This window comes from Sesamum indicum, linkage group LG5 (genome assembly GCF_026168435.1).
Source record: "Sesamum indicum cultivar Baizhima isolate 11 linkage group LG5, ASM2616843v1, whole genome shotgun sequence".
Taxonomy (NCBI): domain Eukaryota; kingdom Viridiplantae; phylum Streptophyta; class Magnoliopsida; order Lamiales; family Pedaliaceae; genus Sesamum; species Sesamum indicum.
In genome coordinates, this window is record NC_142661.1 from 19,138,022 (window position 1) to 19,158,795 (window position 20,774).

The window sequence follows — 20,774 nt, forward strand, 5'->3', positions numbered from 1 at the left end:
TCATCTCCTTTAATTGTACACTATGCTACCATACACTAAATTCAATATACATCCCATCTTTCCATCGTTATTTCTTTATGTTCTTTTTTTTTTTTTTTTAATATATGATTAATAACCTTTTAATTTTGAGATTTCAAATTACATAAAATCTCATCAACATTTAAGACATGGCTGTATTATAGTTCAAGATAATCGAGAGTGAGTTAGGGAAATGATGGAAATGACCATATGTATTTTGATGATTTCAAGAAACAACAGTGCGCACGTTATATAAAATAAGTCGAAAAGTTCAGTCGTGATATTTTAAAAAATATAATCAATTTTTAGGTTGTCCTAACATTTTTTAATACTATTGTGCAGTTCTATTAATAAACTGTTGGTCTAAAAATAAATAAATCGAATTTTAAGACGGATTTTTGATATTAATAAATAGGATTTAAAACTTAATAGCTACATTTATTGGGAAGAGTTGAACTCCCACACTTCCATTTGTTGAGTGCATGACAACAACATTTGACTCGAGACAGCAATTAGTTGCGAATTTTGTTTTGTTTGAGTCAAATTGATTATTGTTAGTAAGTTGTAAGAATTGTACTAATAATATAATAATAATAAAATAAAAATGAAGTTACATATTAATTTAAAGTACAAGATTTACACTTATCTTTTTAGTTAGTTTGCGCCGAAGTTTGGGCGCACTTTAGTTTTTGACGAAGTGATGCGGTCAAAGCAGGCATCCCTATTTGACGCCGGCGGTGCGCCCGTTAACAGACTGTGCCCCCACCTTTCCCAAAATAATTTTCTCGCTTCTCTTTGTTCTTGACCTCACTCTCTTCAACTTACATTCTCAAAAATTGCGATCTTGAACGTAAAATGTTGCTCCGGAGGTCGAATGGACGGTGAGTTTGGAGTTTCTACAGCCAACATTCTTGTTTTGTTATGCTGTAACTTTTGAATTTTTTCCCGATATTTTTGCTCTTCGGAGAATAGAAGAGTTTGATTTTAAGCTTTAAGAGTTGCGGGGAAGTGTTGGTGAAGAACGGGATTGAAAATTCAAGCCCTAATAATGATTGGAGGAGGGGTTTTTCTTGAAGCATGACGTTGAATTACGTTTAAATGGTTTATTGTCGTCAATTTTGAGTAAAAATCATTAATTCTCGGTACGTGGTTGAATTTTGATTCAGGGGTATGGTATTAGTTGAGGTGTTTGCTTAGGTTGTGAGAGATGGTGGGAGAAACTGTGACAGAGACATGGTTTGGTAATATATGGAAGAGTTCACGTAAAAGTATATCACGGGAGTCGGAGAGACCTGTGTTAGGAATTATGGCGTTTGAGATATCTCGGTTGATGTGGAAGGTGGTTAATATATGGAAGTGTCTTGCTGAGAAGCAGATTGTTGGGTTGAGACGAGAGTTTGCCGACTCAGTTGGCATTCAGAAGCTTGTTTCGGGGGATGACGATTATCTCATGGATCTTGCTCTTGCCGAGATAATTGAGAATTTGGGAAGTGTGTTCAAGTCGGTTGTTGTGCTGGGGAAAAAATGCACCGAGCCAGTTTACCACAACCTTGAGAGGGTTTTTGATGATGCAAGCGAGATTGATCGCAAATGGCATGGATGGAGATATAAGCTCAAGAAGATGGAGAAGAAAGTTAAGAAAATGGAGAGGTTTGTGGCAGTAACGGAACAGCTCTATCAAGAGCTTGAAGTTTTGGCTGAGCTTGAGCAGAATTTGAGGCGAATGCGTGCTGGTGGAGATTCAGGACAGGTGAAATTGCTGGAGTTTCAACAGAAAGTAGTGTGGCAACGCCAGCAAGTGAAGAATTTTCAGGAGATGTCTCCTTGGATCAGAACGTATGAGTATGTCATCCGACTTCTCTTGAGATCTATTTTCACGATTGTTGAGAGAATCAAGTTTGTTTGTGGGACTAAACAGGCTGTAAATGTTGACGGAAGTAATGGCTACGAGCATGTAACAAGTGATTGCCTGATTCGTAGTAGTTCAATCTCCGCTTTCATGCAAACATCGGTTTATCCATCAGAAACCAACCCGTCTAGATTTGCAGTTCATTTAGGGAGGTCATTTTCAAATTTGGGCCTCGGAGGTGACAAGAGTAGATCAAAGAACAGGAAATCCCATAATCGTTCTCATTCATCTATCTTTTGTGGGAAACATCATCAAGTGAAAACTAGAATATTGGGTCCTGTTGGCTTCACAGGATGCATGACCAGCACAAGTAAATCTCCTGTTGTAGAGAACTACACACCATCATGTAGTAGCTCATTCAGGTTAAAGGACGTTGCTCTCAAAGATGCACATGTTCCGATTTTATACAGCAACATAAGTTCCACTAAAGTATCTTTCTTTAGTTCTAAATGTTGTCTGATGAACGCCCATCCATCTACCCTAGGATATGCTGCACTGGCTCTCCACTATGCAAATCTCATCATATTGATCGAGAAGTTGGCTTCATCACCTCACCTGATTAGCTCCAATGCAAGAGATGATCTTTATGCTATGTTGCCTGCATCTATCAGAGGCTCTCTCAGAGCAAAGCTGAAGACATTTCCCAGAACTTTGGCTTTATCTGTCGCTGAGTGGAGCTTGGCAGTGGCAAGGATATTGGAATGGCTGTCTCCACTTGCTCACAACATGGTGAGATGGCAATCTGAGCGGAATTTTGAAAGGCAAAGATTGATTTCTGGGTCGAACGTGCTTCTTGTCCAGACCCTTTACTTTGCAAACCAAGTCGAGACCGAGGCAGCAATTGTGGAACTTCTGATGGGCCTAAATTACCTCTCTAGATTTGGTAGAGAATTTAATCAGAAACATTCCAGGAGTAGGGCGTATGATGGATATATGTTTCCCAGGGATAATATGTACTACAAGACGATCGATCATACGTCGTCATAGATTTCTTGGTCGTAATTAATATTGAATTACAAAACATTATATTCATAATTTTATATTAAAATTAAACTAATTTCGAGAATATGATGTAATTCATAATAATTATTGAAATAAAATTCACTCAGACTTTTTCATAAAAAGGGAAAAAGAAAAGCGGGAAGTTATGGTCACATCAATGTACCACGTGCTGGAAATTAATCAACGACTTGGATTTATAGTAGGAGTAAGGGCGTTGTAGACAGTGATGGGCATACACTTACTTCATAATTAATTTGATTCAATTAAATCTGATTTAGATAAAAAAAAATTCCTTTAATGTATGAACCTCATGCTTTCATTCATCTAGTTTCTATTGACGTAAATGGGATTATAGATATGCTTCACGGGCACGTTTAATTTGTATGATTAAGTATGATAAAATTATTTTTTATATATAATTATATGTTTATTTATAGTAATTAGAGTCCGTTATTAATACTAAATATGTCTTAATAATCTAATTTATGGGATAATGTATTCTACAGAAGAGATGGAATACACTAGTCTAAGGTAGGATTGAAACTTTTCCTCCTTGTATACCCTTCCACTTTTTACACGGAAATAAGATGAAAACTACCTTTTTCAGTTTGATTTTTTTTTTTTAATTTGTGAAATACATACATGCTTGAAAAAATAATTTTTTAATTATTATAATTCAGTGATAAAATATAATAACCAAAACACTATTTTATTTTTTTTCTTTTGAGACTTTTGAAAAGTATTTGAGTTTTGATTAGTTATTTGTTGGTAAAAATGTCTTTTATTCATATAACTGGTTTCACTGTTCAATAATAAATTTGACATAAAATAAACTGTCGGGCCTACCCAAATTTAAAGAACTCGACTAAAAGTATTAAATGAAAATATAACTAATTAAAATAAACGCGTCTTTTATGAAGAAGAGACGAATACAATTTAACCGAGAGAAATATAATTTATTTCTTTGTAATATAAGAAATATGTAAAAGAGTTCCTGTAAAAACTGAAATAACAAATTAATCTTTAAAATTTAAAAATTAAAGCAAATTACCCCCTATCTTAACTATCGATAAGGGATAATTTGTTAATTCTTTTTTTTTTTAAAAGAATTTATTTGCATGATTCAAATATAACAGGAGGTAAATTGTATTTAGACATCATTAATCATGGTTCGTGTTAATAAATGTTTCCACGGCATTGTTTTGAGAGATGACCATATATTTCAATTTCTGTTTTATTTAATACATACACGTCGCATAAAACAGTGCAAAGGATACACATCAATTATTACATAGGTTGGGAGAATTTTAGTTCAGATCGAGTTTGACAGGAGCGTCAACTGGAATCACTTTCAACGGTACGAGCATCCGAAGTGAAATACCCATCATCTCCCTCATATCCAGCGTTTCCGGGGAGATACCGCCCGGGAGCTCCCAGTCAAAAGCCTGTACCAGCCTGGCTAGAGTGAGGCTAATCATTGTATCTCCCAACAACATTCCAATGCAAGATCGCCTGCCGGAGCCAAAGGGAATCAGCTCATAGTGTTGCCCCTTGTGTCGATATTTGAGTTCAAGAATCTGTCGGGCCAGAATGAAAATGGATCTTCCCATGTATCAGGGTCCCTGTGGATAGCCCAAGCGTTCAGTATAACCATTGTGTTCTTCGGTATGATGTAGCCCATGAATTCACTGTCTTGCATTGCGTTTCTTGGAAGCAGGAGTGGCAGAGAGGGATGCAATCGCATTGTTTCTTTCACGACTGCCTGAAGATATGGCAATTCGTTCAAGTCGTCTTCTTGAACTGCTTTGGATTTACCGACGATCTGATAATGTTCTGTTTTCAGCCTACTCATCGACTTAGGATTTCGTAATAGCTCCGCCATTGCCCATTGGACTGTACCGCTTGTGGTCTCAGTTCCACCAAAAAAACATTTCCTGCATGGAAATAGAAATCTTCGTGAAAGAGGGGCACCGACAATCTAAAAGTTTAAACTCTTAGAAAAAACACACGTTCCCTAATTAATACCAGGATCATAATCGTGACATTCTTCTCGGACAGCTTATCAAATGTCCGTTTTCCATCACCTTGATATTCCAACAAGGCATCCAGGAAGTCCCTGCATTCCTGTTTTCTCCCAAGTTGCCTCTCCTTAATGACGACGGTGTTGAGGGTTCCAAGTTTGAGCCAAACAACAGGACCGTACTTGGATCTGAGCTTTTGCAAGTTCTCGTGGGGCATTCTCCCGACGTCGAATATGTTGCCGACGAGCGGGCAGCCGGGTGGCCCAGGAGGTCGGAGTTTGGAGGAGTTGCTCCTGGATTTAGACCAGAAGATGAGAGCTACCAAGAAAGAGACGATGGTGAACCAGGTTAGTGAATCAAGCCACGCCATTTTCGAGTACAGGAACTTATATATATATATATATATATATATATATATATAAAAAAAGAAACAAGGAACGATTGAGGGATGTATTTGAAATAGAGAGGATAGGTGATTCATATTTTAGCAGATGATACGACTGTACTGCATCATCTTCAAACGTGTGATAAAAGGGTGAAATTACAGTTGATGATCAAAATATTTTTATCCAAATACTTGAGTAGCTTCTTCTCAAAATATGATGTAAACATATTACACCATATATGATGTTCTTTTTATATCAATGATACATTTTCATTCAATTAAAAAATGTATAAATTTTGAATTATCCTGACTTCAAAAAATATCATAAAACACATTTGAAAATGATTGCAAAATTTTAACTAAATGTCCAAATAAGAAAACGTTCCGTCTTATATAAGTTTGCATTTTAAATTATTCAAATGTAACTATCACTATTTTTTTAAAAAATAAAAATAAAAATATAGAGCTTTCGGCAGAGTACAGCATGATAATTAAAATTAAATATTTTAATATGATTTAGAAGAAATTTAACTCAAATTACGTATTATAAGATTTGATTGATGCCTCTAAGAAAGAGGAAAACATTTAATTAACGTTTGATTCAGCCTCAGCACTTGGGTCTGATTGTGATGATTGGCGTGCCAAAGTTATCAACATCTTAATATTTAAATATTATTTTTTAAAATTGGTCGTAATTATAAATATTTATTTATTATGAAAAAATTATAAATACTTTACTTGATGTTAGATAAAATTATATAACTTTAAGCAAAAGTTTGAAATTTATTAATTTTGTTCTTGCTTTATTTCTTTCCTTTTTCTTGGAAAAACATTTTAAAAACTATTTTTAAAAAAAAAGACAAAATGGATGAAAAATTTTAAAAATTGCAAAATAAATTCTCCACTTCATCCATATAAAAAGTCAAAAACGTCTAAAATGTAAGTAAATATAATTCATAATTTACGAGGGTATTTTAGTCACTTCATTATAAAAAATAGATGAAAATCTAACAGATTTGATTAATGGGTAGAATACAGTTAAAATTAAGGAAATTGATAATTTTTAGACGACGAGAGTGTTAGTCATTATGCTAAACCTCAGGAGAGTTTGTTGTAATTTACTCTTTAATTAATGATTAGATAATTCATTAGAAGAAAAATTAAAAATAAATTAAATTAAATTTTAATTAATAATATGATAAGTATATTACTATATAATTAGCATAATAATTTGAAAAAAAAATTAATTATATAATAAATATAATTAAGACTCGTTAGGTAATTGATTCCGTTTCAATAAATCTAATTTACATAAAAAAATTAATTAAAGTCAGGGCAGAGATCATGACAAGATCTATTAGGGAAAAAAGTTAAAAATGGTGACGTCCTCACTCCAAATGAATGTATTAGTCAGACTTTGAAAAATAATAATATTAAAGTAGTATAAAAATAAGTATAATTTTATTTTTTTTAAAAAAAATATATAATTTTTTTTTATATCTTTAAAAGAATCTAAATGTGATTAATTTTGAAGATAATATATTTTGTTGGGCCTATTTGATGTTCTTGGACAGCCCAATCTACCTTTCTTCTTCTCCCCCAAATGCTAGAGTAGGTCCATTTCGTTTTCCTCCAATACTGAATAATTACAAAGTTCTCCCAGATTTTATACAAATTACACATGAGTTCTCTATTTGAAAAATTATAAATTAAAGTTCTCCCCTACCTATGTTGACATTAATCTTTGGAAATAGTTATTATCTATATAAATTATCATCGGTTAAATCACATGTAATAATATTATTATATGTTCATCTAATGACTTACAATTTACATGAGTACAAGCTTTTCTCATCATGCATTAATTCAAGAACTCATAATTCACCTACATAAAACATCATTGTATTTTTGGGTTTTGTGTTAGAAAATTTTAAAGTTGTTAAGTAATATCATCATTCGTGTATGCATGTCTTGATCATGTACAAAAAGAACTCTTAACGAAAAACAGAATTCAACCCCCCCCCCACCTTTTGTTTCCCTAAATATATATATATATTTTTTTTCTATGAAAAATATTGTAATTGATATAAAAAATGGCCACGATCAATTTTTGATAGACCTAGCCCAGAATGTCCAAACATCCATTTGGATGGCTCAACCCACTCTACCTTTTCGGTCCACTTATTGGCTCAACCCACTCTATCAACTCAGTCCACTCACCCAACACAATTTGTCTTATATTTATATTCCCCTTTTTAGCAAAACCTCAACGCTAATCCATTTCCACCATCTTCTCATTTTTCCTTCTCGCCACAGATTTTCTATCTCTCTCTCTCTTTTCTCGGTTTCTTCCTCCTCCACTCTCTCTCTCTCTTTGATATTCAATTTTTCTCTCTCAGATATTTGAACCTGGCCTCTATAAATATCTCTGGTGGTTCTTTGGTAATGCTATCCCCTTAACAAGAAACTTTTTCTTCTCTCTTGCTCCGATTGAAAAAGTTCTTTGTGAACTCATTTTTAAGTGGTAATTTAAAGTGGTTGTGAGTGGTCTTTTATAGACTACAATTTGGGTTTTAAGCAACTGTGTGAGGTTGTTGGCCTTAGTGGCACAGGCTTCCCTCTCCGGTTTGGCTCCCTGAGCCAGCCTCTTTACTATTTCACTTTATCGGACGTGGTTCTTTGTAGATTTGTAAATACTTATATATATATATATATATATATATACATTCTTTTATTCATAGATCTATAGATATATTTGTTGATTTTGTAATTTTGATTTGTATAAGGGTTTTACAGATCCATGATTCTCTACAATAGTTTAATAGGACTACTATTCTTGTGGTTTACCACTGGTGGTTATATCCAACAATAATTTTAATCTTGTAACGATTACTCCTTTTAATTTTGTATGAATTCATGTCGATAAATTTTTTTATAATTTTAAAAGTTTAGTACATTGAGTACAAAAATGATATTCGAAATTTGCTGAGATAATTTTTTCACACGTAACATGCACGCAATCAACCTAATTTGGTACACTTTTCGATCATTTTAGCAAATTATAACCATTTTGATCCTTTAAATTTTTTAAATTACAAAATACAATCGATAAAATAGATTCGTACACGACTAATAATACCATATCGTAATTACATGGCCAAAATTACAATGTTTCCATTCTCCATGTGTTTATTGCATGTTTTATTTTACACATAATTCAAATTTACAAAACAACTTCCATTTTATTTATAAACATACATAAGGAACGGGTATGGCCTTCACCGGAACAGCTTTTTTCAGTGTAATTCCCATTCTCTCCCTCATATCCATTTCCGCCGGTTTGAGTCCGTCGGCCAAAACCCAATCAAAGGCGTGGAGCACTGAGCCCAACGTCAGCGGCATCAGGCGAGAGGCCAGGGGCAAAGCCGGGCAGATCCGCCGCCCGGATCCGAATGGTATGAATTCAAAATGGCGCCCCTTGTAATCCGCCGCCATGTCAGGGTCCAAGAACCTCTCGGGTCTGAACTCCAACGGGTCTTTCCAGGTTTTCGGGTCCCGCCCGATTGCCCAAACGTTTACAAGAATTTGGGTTTCCTTGGGTACGTGAAAGCCCAGCATATTGCAAGAATCCATGGCCATGTGGGGGACGAGGAAGGGGAGGGGTGGGTGCAGTCTGAGCGTTTCTTTGATGACTGCTCTCAGGTACGGGAGGTGCTCCAAGTCTTCTTCTTCAAGTTTTTTTCCAGGTGGGATTGCGGTTCGGAGCTCGGCCTGGACTTTGTGGAGGGTTTGAGGGTTGTGGAGGAGCTCCGCCATCGCCCACTCTAGTGTGCTGGTGGTGGTGTCTGTCCCCGCCGTGAACATCTCCTGGAAAACTCAGTGAAAAAATTACTAAATCAAGTTTTCCAGCACCATGCATAATTCCTTTATGATGAAATATTTTTAAACAATGTTATTAAAGGTTAATAATAATAATAATAAAAAAATCCCTCAAAGTTGGTGAATTTGATTATTATAATTTCACAAAAGAAAAATCTTATAATTATTCTCTTTTGATATTAATTAGGTATAAAACAATTAAATTGCATGGAAATATTTGAAATTGTGTATTTCAAATTCTTAATAATAAATCAATAGAATTTATTTGAATAATTATAATTTAAAGGATTCAAATCCTTCCATCAATTCTAATTTGGAACTATATTTTATTAAATATTAATGGATTTTATTTTTTTTTTCAAATGAAGTCATTTAAACTTCTTTCTCTCAATCCTTTTCTCAAATCTAAATCGATCAAACAATATGCACCCTCAAGGAAAACTGTAACTTTAGTTTTGTAAAAATAGTGGTGCATTTTTGTCCTAAATGTATTTATTTTCATAATTTAAAATTTTTTGCACATTATGGGTAAAAACAACCAAAATTTGCTAGAAAAGTACAACCAATTAATTTGGTTCGTGCACTTTTTCAATCATTTTAGCGCACTCCACCCATATTAACCTCAGCGAAATTTTCAAAATCATTGAACAAAATTGCCAAAAAAAATCATATAAAACAAAAATTAGCACTCCCTGGTACTTCAAATTACAATTTTCCCAAAACAATTATACCTTTATATTTATGAAAATAAAAACATCATCAACTCATCACGCTCTTAAAAATAGTATATAAACATTAATTATAAAGATTTGATAATAAAAGTAATATCAAGAAAAGATGATTTTCTGAAAAAAAAAAAGAAAAGAAATGGATTTTTATCCTCCAAACAAGAGAGGAATGAGAATAAACACATAATCTAGGGAGTAAGATGCTTACAAAGACGATGATATTGATGGTTGTTGGAGCGAAACCAACATGCTCTTCCTCACCATCACCCCCATATTCCAACAGCACGTCCAAGTAATCTCTTCTCTTCTTCTCAACAGACGATCCCTTCTCCATTCTCTCTTTCAAGAACTCTCCAGCAATGTCAAATCCCCGTTTCACGTGAAATTGGGTCCGCCGCCGTATCCCCTGCGGGTCAACCCATTTTAGCATCGGTAAGAAATCGGCGACATTCGGCTTTCCGGCGAACTCCATAGCTTTTCCGGCGTGGTAGAAGAACTTTGCTCCCGTTTCCGATTCCGGGTCCAATAAATCCTTTGAGAATATCAGGTTCCCGATGAGGTTAAACGCCATCAAGAAGAAGAATCTCCCGACATCAATACCAATCCCGTTGGCGGCCGCGTCTCTTATGTACTGCACCATTTGATGGACGCACTTGGCCCGGACACCGCGCATGGCGTCCAGGGGGGCCGCCGCGAAGAACTCGGTCGTGCAGAGTCGCCGCAGCATCCGCCAGCGTGGGCCGTACTGGGCTGTGATGAGCGAGCCCTCGTTGCCAATCTCGCTCTTCATCGATTCGTATATCTTCCTTCCCGCCAAAACCACGTCGTGGTTCTTGAACATGACGCGGGCCGCCTCGCTGGAGGAGATCACCACCGTGGTCATGGAGCCCAGATGGAGTGTCATCACGGGACCGTGTTTTTTGGCCAATTTGGCAAATGACTGGTGTGGGGCAGAAGCGGCCCCTAGCAGCTGGAAAATGTTTCCCACCACCGGCCAGGGCCGTGGCCCCGGCGGCAGCCTCCCTAGCTCTTCCTGTAGGCGGCGTCTGCGCTGGGCCAGCAACGCCCATGTCGCCGCCCATAATAGCAAAGCCATAACTAAGCCCGCAATCTCGTAGTCCATCTCTTCAATTGTAACAAGTTAGTTGGAATCAGCCCCAAGTCCAAGTGAAGGAAAAGTTTTGGTGAACGTTAACTAACTACCACTGCCACAATTTCTAGTTTGCAAACAACTATTGTAAAAGAGAACTCGCCCTTATATCAATTCTTGAATATTCAAATATATAAGTAATTCAATCTATTCCATCAATTAACAAAATTTGATTATAAACTCAAGTTCACAACCTTTCCTTTTCCCTATAAAAATGCAACTTGAATTGCAATGAAAAAGGGAGATCGTTATACATTTTTGTTCAAGTGTACTCAAAATTTGAAGAAATATATATTTCCCCCCTTCCTTAGAATTCCCCACCAAATATTCCAATTTACCCCAAATTTTCAAATCTCGACAAATATAAACGTCTCAAAAATTTGGCATCACCCACTTATTCAAATAATGGATCGTAAATCATAATAATAATAATAATAATACAAATTATACAAAATAAAATACTGATATCATCATATATAATTCAAGAGTCACGATTCTTTTAAATACGGAAATCCAAAAGAAAAGTGGAGAAAGCATATATATATACATACACATATATATATGTATATATACTCACCGGCAGCTGAAAGCATATAGTTGAATCAGGATTTGGTTAATTTCACGTGTGGATGAGTGGTGTTTGTGTATCTTAAGGTTTTACAATATTGGTGTATCGACCAATAGGAAATTATATATAGTACCTGGGACGATTGAATAATAATGAGGCAAAATCGCATCTTCATCCTCACACGACTATTCGACTCTCTTTTTTGTTTTCTTTCTATCATCGTCATCATATAATCATAATAATACGCTAACACCGCCTTTTATGCTAATAGCCAAATTATTGGTGCGCGATCCCAATCAACTACGATGTATATATATATACATATATATGGATTTTGGGTATTAAGTTGACAACAGAGACTTTTATTTTTTGCATTTTGGTGTTTTATGCATTTATATTTCTAAAGTTGATTCTTGATAAAAATATATGATAATTATCAACAAATTTTCCTAAAAGAAAATACCACATATATTTCATAGGATCCAGACATATCCATTTTGGATCGATTTGGTCAACCCAACCCACTTCAATAACCATAGATTAAGGTCGTTGATTGTCTGACTATACCTAGCTGAAGTTGATGCCATGTGAACCAAGCAAGTAGGTATATTTGGCCCTATAAATATTTTTATTATGCTTTATTTATGGCAAGAAGCATTTATTATAACTCACCCGCATTAAATATTTTCAGTTCGAATTATTTTGTTTCGATCTCGAGCTAACTTAAGCATCGGATGATCAATCTCGAGCCAACTTAAGCATCGGATGATCTTAGTTGGGGACCTTCCAACAATCCTAACGATTTCTTCTTTTCTCAAGTTATATACCTCATCTGGGATATCCTTGAAGCAATCTCGACCTCCTACCTGGATTATCCTGTAACTTTTGGTCCTTCAATTGTCTGAAAAGCATGCATCTGGCACGTGCTTTTTTAATTTGGGCCCTTTTTTCCCATTAGTCAATTTAATGAACAAAAATCACGAAAAATTAAAAGTTACAAAATTTATTTGCTAGCCTGGAAATATAAAGAATTAAAACATCAAAATGCAAAAATATAGGACCAAAAATTTGCTTCTATTCTGGTAGAAATTGATCGATGAAAACAAAATTCCCCAAATTTTAAAAAAAGCACTTACGAATGACATGCTTTTTTATATAATATTTACAAACTCTAGGAATTTAAGGATCAAAATAACAAAAAATCTAAAAAATTAGAAAACTTATTTGTTATTCTAAAAACATAAGAGATTGAAATATTAAATGCAAAAAAATACTGAACAAAAATTGCATTTAAGCCTAAAGTAAACGAGCGTCTCATGGTCCATCAAATAATTGATAAAAGTGGTGTCGATCATTTTATTTTATTTACTTTTTATTGATATCTCGATTTCATTGATGAACCCACCCCAATTATTGCAAAATCGGGTATATGATTTTTATCAGTAAATAAATAAATGTTAAAATTTTTAAAGAAATAAAATAAAATAAATAGACTAGGTATACATAGAACTTAAAATATGAATAACTTTCATGATTCGAAAGACGCTTTTGGTATTTACCTCAAGAATTTGCAGAATTTCGCTCTTACTCTAGGCCATTTAATAGAAAAATTATCTAAAATTTAGAATTAAAAAAAAAATGAACAGGATATTGTATCAGGCAGTCGGGACATTTTCATGATATGAAAGATCTGAACAATGGCCGACGAGGTCTTACTTAATTGATAAAGTTGTTAGTTTAAATCCTACAAATATAAATATAATATATTCAATCAATTTTGAATTTTAATGTATCAAACGTTGTAACGTTTCACATAATTTATACAAAATCATTGCCTTACCAAATTATTTTTTTCTTAATCAATTATTTAAATTTATGCCAGACCCACATTATACAATCGGAATTGACTTGAACATGGAAAAAATTATCATTAAAAAAAATTAAACATTTTTAATGTATAATCGTATTGTAAATTAATACTAATATGAAATTGACTTACCAATCAGGGATGGATCCAGTGTGAAGGGTGACGACAGATCCGATGCCATAAGTTAGAGTTCGAAAATGGAATTTATTCATAATATTTGCATTTGTATTTTGAGTGTTTTGTTTTGTGTTTTAGAGATAGAGTGAAAAAAATAGAGATATATAAGTGTGTGCTGAAAATAAATGGTATGTCTGGATAGGGGTGAGCGTCGGGTTTGAAAAAAATGAACCCGAACCCGACTAAGTCGGATACCCGTCGGGTTCAGGTTTTTTAGCTTCAAAAAAATGTAGGTGGTCAATTTTTTAAAATAAAAGTAATTCACTCCATGTAAATCTAAAATATAAGTTATGGACACAAATACTTAAAGCTTTACATAAATACAAAAAAAAAAAAAGAATTCAATCACATCCAGAAATTATGATAGGTTTTTCTAAATTATTTCAGTAACAACAATAAAGTCAAGGCCTCCTAAATCCTAATGCCTACAGACTGAAAAAGCAATTAGCTCAAATCACATTTTCATCCTCGAGTCCTCGACTTGTCAAGCATTAAACATATAAAAGTGGAAGAACTATTAGAGAAAGTCAAACAAATTAAAAATTTAGTATTACATAATGAGGTTCTACCGTTCTAATACCTTATCAAAAATTTACAAGTACCAGTTAGCACCATTAAATGTCAATAATTGTTGAATCAACCCCCAACTTAGTCAACTCTACAACAAAATAGAAAATAGTTAGACAAATAAAATATAAATAGAATATATAGAATTGAACAATAATCAAAATACAAGAAAAAAATAAATAAGTACATTTCTCCATCACTTCAAGTTCACTCAAATCCTCCTCAATGCTAATTGATTTGGAGTCTTTTCGTTGGCGGCAGCAGTGAGAATAGGCTTGGCGCCGACGGCAATGGAGGAAGAAGATTGTGGGGAAGAAAGAGAGAAAGAAGAGAAAGAACTTAGAATCCGTTCTGAAGAATGAAGACACAGAGAGACTTGTTTCTTTCATTCCGATTTATTGTTATCCGATCGGGGCGGGTCGGGACCCGATTAACCCAACCCGTTCGTCCACCTCTATATTTGGATTTATATTTTGAGGTAATTTAAAATATTTTAAAATAAGTGGTGTAGGTTTGATATTGAGATTTGAGAGACAAAAATCAATGTTTATTGTCAAATCATATTTTTTATATATATTTTTATATATAAATATTTTATGTTTAATGTTGTATTTTTTAGAGAAAAAAATAACTGTTTGTTGTTAAATTGTGTCTTTTTTTATATTATATATATAAGTGTATATATATATAATATAGAAAATTAAAAAATTAAAAAATAAATATTGAATGAGTTTTGTGCGAAAACATGAAACCAAACACAGTGATTGAGTTTGAGCAATTTCTCCTCTAAATTTGAGAGAATGTTAACTTTTTTGCTGGTTATAAAATGACAATAATATATCTGAGTTCTAAAACAATATTTGATTTGAAGTGATGCCTTTTCTGTTTTGATCTTGATTCAGTGCATTTTTATATGATAATAATACGGACAGTAAACAATGTGTCAATGAATTAAAAAGACATTTGATTCCATCGTAGACTTCGTCTTATTCACCAACTTATCTCTTATTAAAAATTTTATATTTCGATACCCACATCCTTACTTTGTTTACCCAATCAAAAATTTACCTCACATTTTTCGCGTTTACTGTTCTTGTTTTACCGGAATCACAAGGAGAACGAGGCAAGGTAATTGGAAGAACATTGGAAAGCGATGAAATAGGGAGCGATGTAATTCTCGCTATGGCGGATGTCTCAGTCGGTGCAGGCGACCTCATTTGGTTGCAGGTCCAAAGGTAATTAGGTTTTCGCAATTTTAGGCGTAATCTAAATTTTCATATTCTGAAATCTGAATTTATCACTTACTTGTTTAGTGTATTGATATATGAGCTTCTAGTAGTAGTTCGTAGGTCTGTTCATTGAACAGGTGTAGGATTTAGCAGCGACTCCCGTGGTCAGGTGTTGTTTGATGAGGAGGCTGCATGTAACTGTCGCAATGACGATTGCAACAACTTCAGCATTTGTAAGGCCAAATCTCGCGCAGATGATTTTGACATTTTACTTCTTTTCAATTCGAATATGGAGCGTTAATGCTTGTCTTTTATTGGTTAGAGCGTGTACTTTTTTCATTTATTTGAGGAGAAATCTTATGATGCAATAGGATCGAATAATTGAAATTTTTTGTTATTTTATTTTGTATTATTCAAGCAATTTGTTATTAACAATTTTGGCGCTGAACTGTATACTCTAGTACTTCTATGAAAAGTATTGAAGTGTAGAAAATCTGTGGTCCTGGGATTTGGGAGGATGGAGATTTGGCCTTTTGTCAGAGTTCACTCAATTTGAATTCATAATTGAGAAATGACTTGTGGAGGGAATAAAATCCATGTCTTGGAGTATAACAGTGACACAATCTTAGTAAAAACGGGATTTGAATAATTAAGGATATATATCTTTGTCACTGTTGTGAGTTTGTTATCTTGAATCAGTTGTGGGGTTAGTTTATGCAATTACATGGGATGATGATCTTAGGTTGAAGGGGCAATATCTTATAAACAATGAATTTGAGTAAGGATATATATCTTTTCCCACTGATATGCGCTTACTTTGTCTTGCAATATCGTAAGATGTGGAGTTAGCGATGCAATTCCATCTCTTGACCCAAAGTTGACACGTTGAGCCACCTAAATGTCGTTGTTCCTCTGATTGGTTTTTGGAAGTTTATATACTACTTCATGGTGCAACCTTTGAACTTTTGGCTCTTGGCGATGTCACCCTCATTTGGGGGGACATGATGGAGAGGTCAACAATGAAGATTGATTGAAAGATCCATGTCCTGAAAGCAGCTTGGATAAAATGGACAAGAGAAGAAACAACTTTGTATAGAAGGATTCTGTTTGGCAGCTAAGAAGCACTTTGTTTCTTTTCTTTTATATTTCGGGCGTAAAATCAAAAGCATCTTATGTTTCATTAAAACCGTGTTGAACAAGTGGTCCTAATGTTTTGGACTGGTTATTAACGTTCTTATCTGACATTTAACCATTGAAGATAAACTTTATATTTAAAAAATGTAAAATTGTAGAACGCTTAAGAACTTACGAATTAGGATAGAGATTACGGAGAATATCTTTACTTTGGTTTTGCTTTTCTCCTCTGGTATCATACTCATTTTAAACCATCTATAACTTGGCGTTTAGCATGAAGTATTTGAAGCCTTTGCAGCTCTTTGATATATGTTTCTTTCATTGAACTGAGAGATTAGTGGTGCAACACAAATCTGTAGTTGTTGCTATCCGGTGCCAATATCTGTCGCTCATATGATGATTACTAGTGGTCCTTTCTCTGAATGATGCAGTAGCCTATAATCTTTGTCCTTTTTCTTATTGAATATCTTCATGCAGTTTCATACCCTCCTACATATAATTTTTGTTGTCGTTTACTTGTCATTTTTGTTGATGGAATAAGTTGATAATCTTTGGGCTGATGACTTGAACACACTTCCGTGCCAATATTATGTATCAGCTTTGTGAACTGACTGACTCACTGATACTTTTGGCTTCATATTAAGACAATTAATCATCTTTGTCTTAATCTTTGAACAGGTAGCTTCTTTTTCTTGGACTGTGAACTTTGATTGACCATGAAATTGATTCCAAGATGAAGCTGCTGCAATCCCAAGACTTTTCACAAATATATAGCTTCTTTGTACTGAGGCATGGGAATTTACTGTATTTTTTAAGTACAGAATGATTATTTATATTTTTCTATGAATAGCTACCTCTGGATATGTCTAGTTTATTTTCTTATCCAGACGAGTGCGTGGTAATTTTGGCTAAAAATGTTCAACTCCTTCAGTGCCTTCTTGAGAGATCCTCAAAGCAAATCCGTTTTCTGTCTTGCAAATAATGCTCCTCTTAACAGTCCCCTTGATGAAGAGATAGGAAGCTTCTGAGATTAATGATTATACTTACTAATTTTCCTTTCTTCTTTGGAGGAATCTGGATGAGAAACTTATATGATAAAGCAATTTGTTTCTTACAATTTGGTTTTATGGCTGTCTTTTGATGATAGGGAGAACGCTTTAATATGACAAACTTGTACAAAACTGTACATTGTAGAAATTGAAGGAAGAATTAAAATGTTAGTTGAGAAATAGCCAAAGCACACTCTCAATCAAAGAGTCTGACCCATAATGCCGGGCCTTTGCAATGTTTCGTAATCTCAATAAGACTGTATACCTCACTCGTGGACCTTGTTTTTCATTGTTGTCTTAATTCAGTTCAAGCAAGAAGCGTGCTTTCCTTCTTTTGTATGGTGGTCGGCGTGTTTTGTGTTCACGCTGTACCTGTAATAGTGGTGTTCCTTTTCCATGGAAGGGAAATTTAAATTTTCAATGCCTTATTTAGGTAAAATTTCCTGTTTAAATTATATAGACAACTAAGAGAATTCAATATTAGCAGTGTCCGCGCATCATCAAGTGGACTTGGTTGCTGACCTGGATTTCATTTCTCTTGTATATACATACACATATGTGTGTGTATGTAATTCTGTATGAAAGAGTGTTGATTAGAGGGGGGAAATGTAAGAAAGAGGATATTTATCTCTCTGAAAATAAAGGAACATGTTGTCTTGTAGCATATTTAGTCCTTGCAGATTACGGCATACGACCTGTTCATGTGTCAATAGATGATACTCGAAGTGGTAATGTTTTGCTTGCAATATTGAGAGGGTTTCAGCAGCAATGACAACAAGATTGGTACAGATACATGAAAGCTGACAATATCGAATGTAAGTACTATTTCACCTATGAACTGAACACATTCACACACAAATCCGTTTCCTCTACCATGATATTTGTTGTGAGTGGAGGAGTCACAACGGATTATATTTATATGTGAATATTTGCTACAGTTGAAACCATTCGGTTCAATGTACGCTCTAAGTACAGGAATTTTGGACACAGGTATCAGTATGGCCTTGTTCTCATGCACTTCTGCAAGCAGCTGCCCATACTTGTATCCGGTAAGTGTCTCAAAATCTATGCGAATTGCAGCTCATATATATGGCTACCAGACTATTTTGTGTTCAAAAAGAGCAGGGGATTATTGTAATTATCCATAATTGATATCTATTTCACGTCGTAGGATGTTGGAACTATTTTGATTGTTTCAAGAAAATTTGCGACCAAATAGGACGCAAATATTAGATAATTCAAGTAGCCTAGTAAGGGAAAAGGATTTTACTTTATAACTTATCAAAAGTTTTAACTAAATTACCACAAATTATTATTTCATTCCACATGTAAAGGTAATCATGTCTTAAACCTTCATTACTCACAATATTATGACAATTATTGAGAATATGGGGTTGAAGATTGAGGGGGTTGCGACAGATTTGAACGTCAATCCCGCCTTCAATCCTATTCTCGTTGGAAAGCCATCATTTTCACTTTTCCTACAAATACAAAGCTGTAATCCATCTCTTCACATCTGCCGACACCCTTTACCCACACCAACCAACTCATTATTATTACCTAACTAAACCCCCCCTTTATGACAATTTGACAGATTGTTTAGTTTAGAATTTAAATTATTCAAAAAGCATGTACCCTTTACTTTTTGTTATGATTTTCTACCTTAAAATAGGGATCGAATGCAATTTATTTCTATGTCTTAATAAAAAAGTGCAAAAAAAGGTCCTTGTGAAAAAGAGCGATCAATCATTATTAAAAAGAATTGACAAAAATTGAGTTAGAATAGAATCATAGATTCATTTTCGCACGTAGCAAAATGGGATTTCAAGAACTTGGCACAAAAAAAGAGGTAGTTTTTAGTTTTGTGAGTAAAAGACCACATTTGTGTTCAATAAATTCAACTGAAGCCAGTACTTAACCGTTACTAAGTGTTTCTTTAGTCAAAACTCATACAAGTATTGTCTACTTCAATTACTTACCACGTTGTTGATGCTATATAAGTTAAACTCGACTTCGTATTGGATCGACAATTCATAACATACCAGACATAAAATGTGAGTTGTACGTTTGCAATAAGGTAGCAAATAGTGAATGAAGAAATAGTGATAATCTATACACTAAACTATTAGGGTGAATTTGTATTGAAGAATTCCTATTTGAAAAAAGAATTTCAAATGACTCCATCCAAAAGGGATTTGAAATCCATCTATATTCATTAAAATTTAGTTTAATATTAAAGTGGAAGGGTTTGAAATTCTTTATATGAAGAATTATCTAAACATTTTCAAAGAATTTATTATGAAAAACTTGAAATTTATAATTTTAAATCCTTCGATCCAAATGCAATCCGAGTGAATTGAAGCTGTGTAGAAGAAATGAAGGGGAAATTTAATATGAAAGGTTGTGGGGTGAATGAGAATGTGGTGATTGGAAGTTTTGGGAATGCATGCAAATTTGTACCTCAAAGTGTGAGATTTGTTGGATTTGGGAAAACAACTTTGCTTCTTTTTCACTTAAAGTAAGAACTCTGAGACCCTTCTTTTTCAACTCTACACTACTACATGCAACTCACACTTCTTTCAACCCAGAGGGTCAACTTTGCTCCTCCCATGTTCCTTTTTTCTTTTTTTTTTCATTTTTTGGTTGGTTGCTTCTTCATGTTCATTCATAGGTCTCATTTTTGGAATGATGTGACCATATATTGCTACAATTATGATGTTAATTTTGATAAATAATTTCCCATACCAAGAAATGAAGTTCCATATAAAAATATCTGAAAATCGAAAAACAAACGATTTTGGAGTCGATTGATATAATTATAATTAGGAATGACAATGAGTCGGGTTTGTGACATATTTGTCGAAAGTCGAGTTCAAATCTAAAACCCTAAGACTCAAGACGTGTTTTGGGATTCAATTATGGCTTCAGATCCCTTCTCAATAGTTGGATATTTTGATAATATTTTCGACTTGCATCTAAAATATTCAGAAAGTCACAACTTATATGGCTAACTTGTGGGTGTTTTGTCTATTCTATAGTAATATTTAATTTGTTAATTTATTATATGTTGTTTATAATAAGAGTATATATA

General features: G+C 34.0%; 2 protein-coding genes, 1 long non-coding RNA gene and 1 pseudogene across 4 annotated transcripts; 2 read left to right on the forward strand and 2 right to left on the reverse strand.

Annotated features, from left to right (window-relative positions):
* The first annotated feature begins 689 nt into the window (after positions 1 to 689).
* On the forward strand, positions 690 to 2,953 carry LOC105179551 (protein PSK SIMULATOR 1). The gene is made up of 2 exons (XM_011103201.3): positions 690 to 899; positions 1,185 to 2,953. Exon 2 carries the CDS (start codon positions 1,226 to 1,228, stop codon positions 2,912 to 2,914), a length of 1,689 nt encoding a protein of 562 aa, XP_011101503.2. The 5' UTR covers positions 690 to 899; positions 1,185 to 1,225; the 3' UTR covers positions 2,915 to 2,953.
* A 1,259-nt stretch (positions 2,954 to 4,212) lies between these two features.
* On the reverse strand, positions 4,213 to 5,371 carry LOC105179550 (iridoid oxidase-like; annotated as a pseudogene).
* Positions 5,372 to 8,453: 3,082 nt separating this feature from the next.
* On the reverse strand, positions 8,454 to 11,882 carry CYP76G1 (cytochrome P450, family 76, subfamily G, polypeptide 1). 2 transcript variants are annotated; one of them, XM_020691349.2, is made up of 3 exons: positions 11,794 to 11,882; positions 10,151 to 11,067; positions 8,454 to 9,202 (listed from the first exon to the last, which is right to left on the reverse strand). In XM_020691349.2, the coding sequence occupies exons 2-3, from the start codon at positions 11,063 to 11,065 to the stop codon at positions 8,582 to 8,584; spliced, it is 1,536 nt and encodes a 511-aa protein (XP_020547008.2). In that variant the 5' UTR covers positions 11,066 to 11,067; positions 11,794 to 11,882; the 3' UTR covers positions 8,454 to 8,581. The 2 variants fall into 2 exon arrangements, with proteins under 2 accessions (XP_020547008.2, XP_011101481.2); XM_011103179.3 differs by lacking the exon at positions 11,794 to 11,882 and adding an exon at positions 11,670 to 11,791.
* Positions 11,883 to 15,137: 3,255 nt separating this feature from the next.
* Positions 15,138 to 20,621, forward strand: LOC105179526 (uncharacterized). The gene is made up of 4 exons (XR_849303.3): positions 15,138 to 15,506; positions 15,611 to 15,733; positions 17,313 to 18,498; positions 18,674 to 20,621. It is a non-coding gene; the product is annotated as an uncharacterized LOC105179526 (long non-coding RNA).
* The last annotated feature ends 153 nt before the right edge of the window (positions 20,622 to 20,774 follow it).

What these genes read in the sequence shown, in the direction of transcription:
- LOC105179551 (XM_011103201.3), top strand. Translation starts at nt 1,226, where the DNA reads ATGGTGGGAGAAACTGTGACAGAGACATGGTTTGGTAATATATGGAAG.
- CYP76G1 (XM_011103179.3), bottom strand. An exon ending in CCATCAATATCATCGTCTTT is followed by an intron (nt 9,203 to 10,150) that starts GTAAGCATCTTA and finishes TGAGTTTTCCAG; the next exon opens with GAGATGTTCACGGCGGGGAC.